Genomic DNA, 10145 nt, shown 5'->3' on the forward strand with positions numbered 1-10145 from the left:
CCACCGATGATGTTTATAGCTCACACTACCAGGAACAGCCCCAGAGGCAAGGGACACGTGCCACCCTGGCCGTGCCCCTGTTGCACCCCGCAATGTCCCTGTTGCACCCCACATCACCCCTGCCTGCCCTGCCACTGCTTAGGCCCCCCAAATCCCTGCTGAGTGACGGGGTGGGAACAGGTGGGGACACACTGGGGCAGCTGCTGCCCGCACAGGTTGGCTCTGGGCGGCTATTTCGGGGCGTGAGATCAACGCCAGCAGCCGGGAGGGCTCCGGCCACATTCCCAGACCCACACCACACCAGACTGCTCCCCACTGATGGGCCACCAGTGACTACGGGGTGGGAGGTCCCCCACCTGCACCCTATGGCACCCTACCCAGGAGTGTATTTGGCTAGTAGCAGGAATGGGGCCAGGAGCTCAGCTCCACACACACATAACCCCCCCCCCGCCTTCCCTGAAGCCCAAATCCCCCAGAAACAAAATCCCCAAGTCCCCCTCCTGCAGTGGTGGCCCCCCGGCAGCACCTGCGAGGCCGGCACATGGCTGGCAGCGGGGGTCCGGCCTGCCGGGTGCCTGGGGCTGGACGTGCCTCAAATATTTTCCATGCTGTATAAGCACCCGTGGTACACTTCCCCCCTCCCTTTGCCGGCAGGGAAGGAGCCCAGGCCCCCCTGCCCTCCCCATCTCCTGGAGAGGCCTGTTGATACCCAGTTGGCAAGAAAGCAGGAAAACCAGATTTTATTGATGAAAGCGTCTTTCTGAGGAGACACTGGCATCCCCCACCCCACCCCGGAGGCTTGGGGGGGAGCTGGTTTCCTTCAATCTTTAATATGGGATGCTTAAAGTATCAAAATGGTGAGAGAAGCCTCAGCGAGTGCAAAGGGGAAGGGACGGGGGTCCCGGAGCCAAGGAGGGGTGGGATGCTGGGCTACGGGACCCTGGCGAGAGCTGGGTGTTAGTGGGCAGAGCATGAGCTGGCAGGGAAATAAATGAACTTTGAAAGCTGCAGGCTCAATACTAGAGAAATGGAAAAGTTACAAAAATACTGTAGATCTTGGAAAACAATGCAGGCACTTGGGAAGAAGGAGGAAGGCAGAGCTGGCTGGGGCCGCAGTTGGGGGGAAGCCCTGCGGGAAGGCAAAGAACAGGTCTGGGGGTGAACTCAACACATCATCCCCCATCCTGAGTGGAGGCACTGTGGCTTCCAGCCCTGCTGCTCCCCAGAGGGGCCCGGGCTGAAGAAGATAGTCATGGGGTGGACTCAGTGCCTTCCAGGGTAGCTATAGAGGAAGATTCAGCCAGCAATAAGGCATTGGAGGTGAAAGACAGCTCCGTGCAAGAGCTTAGCGAGGGGCAGCTGCTCCCTGCACACCATTGCACAGGAGAGGGCAAGCCCCCCGCCTGTCCCCATCCTGCACGGAGGAGAGAGAAAAAAGGGGCACAGGAGGGAACGAAGAAGGCACAAGTAAATATCCCCTTGCAGTGGAGAGCTCTGTGGGCCCGCACCCCGGGGCTGGCGGGTGAGCCCTGAGCCAGTGCAGCCCCGGCTCCCACCCCAACCGAGTCCCTCCGAGCGCTCTGATTGTGCCTTGGGTGTGCATGGGAAGGTGGGCTGGGCAGCGAAGCGGAGTTGCTGGTGAGGCACCGGCTTGGAGGGGCAACTGAGTTAGTCCCGTTGCTCTGGGTGCGGGCAGAGCTCTGGTCTAGCCCAGACAGCCCTTCGCTTGTGGCGGGTCGTCTTAAATAGGAGCAGGCAGGTGGGCGGGTGGGCAGGCAGCAGTCTGTGCGGTGAGCGGTGGGAGGGCGTGCGGCTCAGTTCTGCTCCTCGTCCCGCAGCTCCGAGGGCAGGAATTTGTACTGCTGCTGCCGGATCATTGCCAGCTTCTTCCGCGCCTCTTCCAGCTCCCGCTCCTTGCGCAGCATCTCCTCCTGGGCGGCGATGATCTGCCAGGAGAGAGCCCCAGGGTCACAGCTGCCTCCCACAGGGATGGCCAGAGCCTCTGCCACCGGCAATGTCAACCCCAGAGCTGGGTTCTCCAGCTGCTGCTTCCCTCCCATCACAGCCACTGCCTCACTGAGCATGAGGGCTGTTTGTCCCTGGGGTGGGAGCATGGTACTCTGGAGATAAGCAGAACAGCACAGCTCCCAGGGCTCAGCCCCATGTGCTGTGTAGAGGGTCTCAGCTGCACGGAGCCAGCACTGGGACTGTGGCACCCCACACTAGGTAGATCTCACCCTCTACCCACTGCTCTGCCTTTTCCATGTGTCACAGACACTGGGATACTGTGGGCTCTGCACCAAGGGGAAGCCAGGGCTTTACACTCCTGGGAGCATGCACCATCACCCACTGCTACTTGTGGCAGACAAAGTGAGGCCTCATTGTTTAACTGGTGCTCAGTGGGATGGGTGAACCCACAGCATTTTTGTGAGGCTCTCTCAAGACATGACCTGTGCTGGTGGGTGGTAGGACATGTTCCTGAGACCAGCACACACAGGTTGTGGTGGCACCTAGAGCTGCTCCTGCCCTGTTGGAGCAGCCTCACTCACCTGTGCAATTCCTCCGACCATCTTCTCCTTCACCACCACCGTTTCATCATGGTCCTGGAAGGCAGCTGCCTTCTGCGCTGCCTTCACCAGATTGTCTGATGCTCTCTTCACGGCATTTCCAGCGGCCTGCAGCAGGGAGGAGGAGAATGTCAGCATGACTCACAGCCCCAGGGTATGATTGTTGCCCGGGGGTGTGAAGGAACTCCTGCCCCAGCCCAGGCTGGGCCAGCAGGCAGGACAGGCAGCCAGGAGTGCTGGGAGCTGCAGGCAGGGATTCCTTTACATGGCTCGCTGCCTTGTCACCCGCTCATGACCATTTCAGGCGCTTCTGCTCCCAGCCAGGCTCTGGCTCCTCTTGGAGGAGCGGGGCAGGGACTGGGACTGGGAGGCAGCCCTGCTGACTCTTCCCAGCCCTCAGTCCCAGTGCTGAGACCCCAGGTTAACCCAGGGTTAACACATGGGCATTAACCTCCTGTGTGCCATGGCCTCTGAGGATTAACAGTGATACAGAACATGCCCCCCCACACATTAACCTCTTGAATGCCAGTGAAAAAGTGCACCCATTTCAGCTATTCCTGTGCCAGTTCATTGTTCCTGAATGCTGCCAAGCTGAGCAGCCCAGCATCACTCACATGCATGGCACACAGCTAGAAGTGAAATCCAAACAACCTGGAGCCTGTGTTCCAGTGAATTTCCCACTGACAGCACGCAGGCAGGGAGCATGAGCCCTGGAGAACACCCACATGCTCTCACCCCACTCCCAGCCACCTCTCAAGCAACAGGGGCTGAAGAGGCAGCCTAATACTCACCTGGAGCCGCTTCATGGCCTCTGAGTCATGGTCAGCCTTCACCTTGCAGGCCACCAGGAGCTGGGCTGTGGAAGCAGCCACCTGCTTGGCAGATGAGATGAGCTTCTCCTCACTGGCATGGCCCTGCACTGCAGCGTTGGCGGCTTCGCACAGGTTGTTGGTGGCAGCAGCCACCAGGCGTGCCTGTGGCAAGAAAGGCTGTCAGGGAGGGTACAGGAGCCCTGATTGGCTCCAAGGAGGTTGTGGGGCACGGGATGGAAAAAAACAGCTTCCACAGCATGTGGGAGAGGAAGGAAGAAGCATGGCTGCTTCTTCCACTGAGGAGAAGCAAAAGGGCAGAGCACCCTCATGTTTGAAGCAGGAGTCAAGAGGAAGGTTTCCCCCTCAACCCCTCAGCACGACCTTGATACTCACGGCTGAAATGAGACCCTGGGACCACTGTCCATCATCCACTGCGTTGGCTGGGATGGCGCCCACCTATGAGGAAGGAGGGGAGGAAGAAAGGTCATCACCCTGCACACCTCTTGTCACAGGGCATGAGGGTTACAAGTAGCCGCAGAAGAGGGGAGAACCCTTCTCTACATTTTCTTCTTCCCATCTTATGGCCTTACTTTTCCTTGGGCCACTAATTCTCGCTGGGCTGCTGAGGCTGCCTTCACCAGGGCACTTGTGGCTGCAGCAATGGATTTGGCAGCTTCCAGGATCTGCTCCTCAAAGTTCAGGCTCTCGTCTGCTTGCTGTGGGCAAAAGCAGAGTGTGAGTCCCAAGCAGGAGTGCTGGGATAGATGGAGCAGAACAGAAGGATGGCTCCAGGGGGCCGAGGGAGGCACATACAAAGCTGGATTAAGGGCTATGGGGTGCAGCATAGGCTACCTGAGGAAAGTCCAGCTGGGAATGTGGGAGGTAGCAGGAGTACAGGAAGAGGGACCAGCTGTCAGATGGGGCTTCAAACCTGGCTAAAGCACAGGCAGGAGAGCCCCAGCCCACCCCAAGCTAAGCACGAGGGTCAGACAAGGCTCAGCACTGCTACCTTGGGCTTGGCTCTTGGTTTCAGCTGCTCCAGCTTCTTGGCTGCAGCCTCAATGGCAGCTGCTGCCCCCAGCAGCTCATTCTCAGCGATGACAGTGGGGTCTTCTGGGTCAACCCACTCTGTCCCTAGGAACACCGGGAAACCAGGCAGGTTACACCTGCATGCAGCCTCATTTCCGACTTTCCCTACCTCCTCCAGCAGCTGCTGAGCCCTCCACTCTAATCCCAGCCCTTGGTCCTGCCCCTTTGAGCAGGATCTTTCCATACCTTTCATGGCCTCGGCTGCCTGGATGAGCTCGGTGACGGAGCTGGCCACGCGCTTGGAGTAGCCTGCCAGCTGCTGCTTCAGCTCGTGAGTTGGCTTCTGCAGGATCTGGGGGGAAGGAGCAGATGTAAGCACCTGGAAAAGGGGGACTTCATAGGTCTGTTTGGGGTGCGCTCCCCAGGGAAGGAGGGTGGGATCCCCCAGCCCCCGCCCACACGTGTACACATCAGGCACTGTCTGAGCAGCTTTCTCAAGTGACTCTGTCTATTCTCTTTATGCCCCAGGATAGGATGAGCTTCCCCAGGGCCCTTCTGCATCCACAGCTTCTGGGACATCTTTCAGACACAAGACCCTCAGCACAAGCCCTTCTGCACTCAGCAGCTACGCAGGCCAATATTTTTCCCCTGCAAATCATTTCAAGCTCCAGAAGCATTTCCCCTTCGCTGTCTCCATTTTGGAGGTTTGTTTGCAAATGCAAGCTGGGCAAAGGGGGGTACCCTGGAGCCATGTCCCCACCAAGGAGGGCTGGCCCCAACGGGATGAAGTGGCAGGCAGTACCCTAAGGGTCCTTCCCTGGGTTGGAGGGACACATGCACACACCACAGCACACATGTGCACGCACACAGGGTCTGTATGCACAAGCAGAGCTCACTGCTGGCCCAACTTGCACCACACAGGCAGCAGCTGCCCATCAGCTAGAGCAGGGGTGAGTACACACACACAAACACATGGACCCCAGGGTCCCTGTGGACACACACAAGTGCCACCCCAGCACTGGGCTGGGCACACAGACACGCCATGAGCAAGGCTCATGCTGAGGTTAGAGACCAGCAGGCACCCCAGTGTTGCCTTACTCACCGGCTGACAGAGAGGAGGGAGAAGAGAGAAAAGAAAGCAGTGAACGCCCCAGCCAGGAGGAGCAGAGATAGGGGAGGGTAGGGGAAGGTAGGTGCTTTTTGGTGAGGGGTGAAGGGCAGCCAAGAGGAGAAGTGGGAACAAAGGATCAGAGATCCTGGGTGGAGAGCTGTGCTGCCATCATCAGCTCTTACTTCAGCCTTGCAGAGATGGGCAAGACAGGGCACCGGGATGAGGCTCTCACAGCCAGAGGAGCCACCTACACTCAGAGTAGCCACTCTCCTCCTCACACCCTTTACACCTTATTTCTCGCCACCCTGAATTGCTTCACTGCAGTTTTGAGCCACGGAATCTCTCTGCTTTTGGAGGGAGAGACCTATTGTTACCAAATACCAAGTCCCCATGGAGGTTCAAATTCCTACCCCTCCCCAGCGAAATATGCAGGCTTTCCCACTCCTCTGCTGGGAGCCATGTTTTCCAGCCTGAGACAAATAACCCTTATTCTTGAACCCTAACCACACTTGTTCATGCTCCGTGGAAGGCAGTGGTTCCCTTGGGGACACAGTGTGCAGCTACGACCTTGCTGCTGCTGGGGAATGAGGCTGCACCCCATCTGCCATCTGCCCTCCCATTCCCCTAGATCCTTCCTGCTTGTGGTTTTCCAGGAACCTGCTATGCTCTGATAAACTGGACCCATGAGCTTCACTCCTGCCTTCACAGAAGGAGACTGGGGGGAAGTCATGGCTTTTTCCTGGCCTTGTGTTGGACCATCCCAGCATTCACCAGAGCTGTGTAAGGCTCAGAGTACTCAAGCTGATGGCACACAGTGATGGCTGGTTTGCCTTCATGAGCACATCTAGTCTAAATGCCTTATTATTAAGCCTGCTGTCTGCTCTGACAACGTGTTTTAGACTGCTAAATGATCTCTGTCTGGAGCTGAAGGCACCCCGGAGGCTACGAGCTTACTAAGAGGCACCTCCAGTGAACATTTCAAGGAATGTTCCAATGTGTGATAGTCAAAACATTGCACGGCAGCGGGATGGTAACACCCAAAATACAGGGGAATGGCGTGTTCCTGCAAGTAGGCTGACCTCGGGCACTGCCACACTAAGTCATTAGCCTAATCATCTGTTAACAACAGGTCAGCCAGAGAATTTCTACTCAGCACTCCAGCCTTGGCTGCCATGATTCATGTGTGCCTGAAGCATCTTCCAGGCAGACATTTGATCTAGATGTAGAGGATGGAAAACTCACTGCTCCCCTTGGAACTGTACCCCAGTGGTTACCTCCCTTTAATAAAACCACCCTTTGACTTCTCCTCTACTCATCTTCAATTTCTAGCCATCAATTCCTGCCCACCTCCTCTGGCTGCTGCCAGTGCTGGTTACCCTCTGCCTGAAGGGGCGTTCCCTGCAGGAAACCACACCCTGGGCTCCATCACTTTGTATCTGGTGATCCCAGACAGCACTCACTCACTAACCAGCTTAGTGCAACCTTGACACAGAGCTGAATCACTGTCATTGTCCTGACCCTGGTTTGAGGGATCTCACAGCACCATGGGTTGAGTGTGCACATCCCCACAGTGCCCCTGGCTCCACTTCTGTGGTCTTGCCAAGAATGCAGACTGTTGGAAGGACTTCACTGGATCTTTTCTACCATGCTAGAGGCTTAATTTACTGTTGTAAACTAATGTTGCAGCTGAAGTCCTTGGGAAGACTCAGTCAGAGGGAGACTGGATCAAAAGGGTGCAGCGGGCGCTTGCAGTCATTATCTTTGCTCTGGCAGGCACTGTCCATCTCCCACACATTGTGCTGTGGGCACTACACACTTTGTTTTCCCACTGCCTGAGGTCTGTTATTCCTATCACTTTTACTGGAAGCTGTATTTTTACAAGATTATACTACCATGTTGTTGATTTCCAGCCTCCATCTGTTTATGGCCAGTTAATCTCCATCTGTTACTAGCAAATTACCTTTCTTTAGAGCCTGTTGAGCTCTCTGACATCTGCTTCCATGGCAGGGCCATGGACACACACTGTGCCAGCACAAGCAGTGAAGGGGGCTGTGCAAAGGCCCTAGTGGGAAGAGGTGAAGAGCCCAGAGGACCTTGGGGATTTGGGGAACACTCAGGCAGTCCACGATCAGCTTCTGCCCACCCTGGGAACTGGAGTGGGGACACTCACCACTAGCACATGCTCCAGCAGCTCCAGATAGCCATCAGCACACTCCTTGCCGAAGCGCAGCGCCCGCTGCCGCACGTCCCCGCTCACCTCTGGGTGGTAGGCTGCTTCCTGCAACCCGGAGACAGGGGAAACCCGGATTCACATCCAGCACCATCCCTGCCTCCACCCACAAACCCACACCAGATTCACACCCACTGCCCGCCCCACCTTGCAGGAGCGCAGCATGTCTGCAATGGCCCGGCGGCTCAGGTTGGCCGTGGCGATGACATCCTCCTGCCGGCACGAGTTGCCAGCAGCCACCGCTTTGGCTGTGGCCATCGTGATGCCTTTCGTCATACGGATGAAGTCCTCCGGGGTGGAGACCTTGGCAGGAGGCACAGGGGAGGAGAAGACCTGCGAGGCGAGAGGCAGCGGTGAGGCACGGGGCTGTGGGCAAGTGGTGTGGCAGGGGCAGCACCGTGGCCATACTCACTGCCAGCTCCTGGCGAATGTGCTCAATTGTGGCCTCCAGCGCCCGTGTCCCCTTCGTGGCCTCATCCTCTACAGCCTTCACTGTCTTCAGCAAGGAAGTGACGTTTGTCACCATCACCTGTGGAAAGAGAAAGACAGCCAGGTGAATCCCCACACAAGCTCCGGCCTGCTGCCTGCACCTGTCCTTCCCTTGTGGATTGGTCCAAAACTGTCCCATCCCCATAATCCACTCGCACTGCCTCAATTGCTTCTCTGCATGCTGTGTTCCACCTTCTACATGCCCCTTCCTACCCTTTTGTCCTGACTGCCCCCCAGTTGTGCTTCTGTGCCCAGATAGGCAGAAAAAAACCTCTCTCTTTCTCCAGCCCCACTGCCTCATCTGCTCCTTCCCATCATAACCAGCACAGACCTTGGCAGAGTTCTTCAGCTGGTAGACAGCAGGGTCATCCCCAGCTTTGCCAGCAGCTGCTTTGGTGGCACCGATCAAGTCTCCAAGTGCCTTGGCCACATCCTTCACAGCATTGATCAGGACCACCTGGGGAGAGCAAGACCATGGGAATGGCTGAGCTACAGTCACACTCAGGCTGGGGATGGCGTGGCCCAGTAGTAAGAGATTTGGGCACCACATGGAGTCTAGCTCAGCCAGCACTGACCAAAGCCCAGCCCCCTCTCTCCCCAACTCTTGGGATCCAGCCCAGAGCACCACATGACATCTGCATCCCTCAACCCCTCCAAGCAACCTAGCAGCAGCCTCTGCTCAGCCCACACATTCAGTCACACACCTGGGTTTCTGGGTCTTCAGATCCCAGGCTGGCAGCACCCAGCTTCACCACCTCTGCCAGGCGAGTGATGGTGGACACAGAGGACTGGGCAGCCTGGGCTAGCTTCTCCTGGCTGGCCGTGGCGTTCTGCACCAACACCTTGGTGTCCTCCACCAGTGCCTTGGCTGTCTTCAAGATGCCCTCCCTGCAGAGAAAAAGCGGGTCAGGGAGGACACAGCCCTCTACTGCACACATGGTCCTTGGGGTACAGAGGGACTGTCGACCCTGGGTTTTTTATGTACAAGCTGGAGCTTCGGGAAATGGAGCCAGCATGATCTGAGCTTGAAGCTCTCCTTGGCACTGGTGAAGCGCTCAGAAGGACCACTCTGACACCCCTGTCTCTGGCTGAGCAGAGGCTGGACATAGCGCCTGGGTACCTGTGGTCAGCAAAGGTCTCAGAGTTCTCCCGGTTGAGGGTTCCTGCTGTAGCAAACATGATGGTGGTGTCAAGGTCAGCAATGATGCCGGAGACAGCACTGGCTGCTGTGATGCAGGCTTGTGTCCCACGGTTCCCAGCCTGAAGAGCTGCCAGCACATGAGACACCTGTGGGGTACGAGTACAGTGACTGGGGGAGCAAAGCAGGCTCAGGAACCCTCACTGCATACACCTCCAACACGTCCAAGGGTGGAGCTGCTCCATACCAAGGAGAGGAACTGGGAATACTTTGGCCTGCACACTCCTTCTTAGCTTCCAGTTATTTATTTTTACCTTGCACCTATCGTGTTTGGTAGTCTAACTAGCTGTACTCTGCTAGTTTTCAAATTAGTAAGATCTCTTACTAATAATGGGCATCAGAACTGCACAATTATCACAACTTGTTCCTTCTTTTAGCTCTTAATTTTTGTACTTGGGCAAGCACTCACAGGAGACCAAGCTTCCTAATGGAAAGCAACTGTGGAAAGGAAGGACCTGCAGGAGGTCCTGCAGATGGAGGTGCCAGGCACAATTGACAAGTGCTTACTTTTGTGTTTGTACTTAAAAGCACTGCTGCTCTATCCTTATCAACCAGACTTTTTAAGCCACACTTTCATCTGTTCTTAAGAAGTGTGCTCTGCTCTTTAGACTGGCTTAATGGACAGGATGCCAGCAAAAGGTGGAGACTGATCACTGAGCACAAGCTGCAAGCATTGCTGCAGATGCTTTGCCCAACTCTGCAAGAACTG

At 56.5% G+C, this 10145-nt stretch overlaps 1 protein-coding gene across 3 annotated transcripts in view; it reads right to left on the reverse strand.

The window, feature by feature from the left end:
- Positions 1-713: 713 nt before the first annotated feature.
- TLN1 (talin 1) overlaps positions 714-10145 on the reverse strand; it is a 34977-nt gene continuing 25545 nt past the window's right edge. For all 3 annotated transcript variants that reach the window (XM_042028586.1, XM_042028584.1, XM_042028585.1), the window contains 13 exons: positions 9359-9525; positions 8943-9126; positions 8570-8695; positions 8162-8278; positions 7897-8082; positions 7690-7797; positions 4655-4760; positions 4389-4513; positions 3970-4095; positions 3773-3835; positions 3359-3541; positions 2550-2675; positions 714-1946 (listed from right to left, as the gene is read on the reverse strand). In XM_042028586.1, the coding sequence (XP_041884520.1) occupies positions 1815-1946; positions 2550-2675; positions 3359-3541; positions 3773-3835; positions 3970-4095; positions 4389-4513; positions 4655-4760; positions 7690-7797; positions 7897-8082; positions 8162-8278; positions 8570-8695; positions 8943-9126; positions 9359-9525 (1749 nt within the window). In that variant the 3' untranslated portion in view covers positions 714-1814. The remainder of the gene's footprint in view (positions 1947-2549; positions 2676-3358; positions 3542-3772; positions 3836-3969; positions 4096-4388; positions 4514-4654; positions 4761-7689; positions 7798-7896; positions 8083-8161; positions 8279-8569; positions 8696-8942; positions 9127-9358; positions 9526-10145) is intronic.

Source organism: Corvus kubaryi, unplaced genomic scaffold, assembly GCF_017639235.1.
Source record: "Corvus kubaryi isolate FWS band 111438036 unplaced genomic scaffold, C.kubaryi_AGA036_p1.0 37308, whole genome shotgun sequence".
Lineage (NCBI taxonomy): Eukaryota > Metazoa > Chordata > Aves > Passeriformes > Corvidae > Corvus > Corvus kubaryi.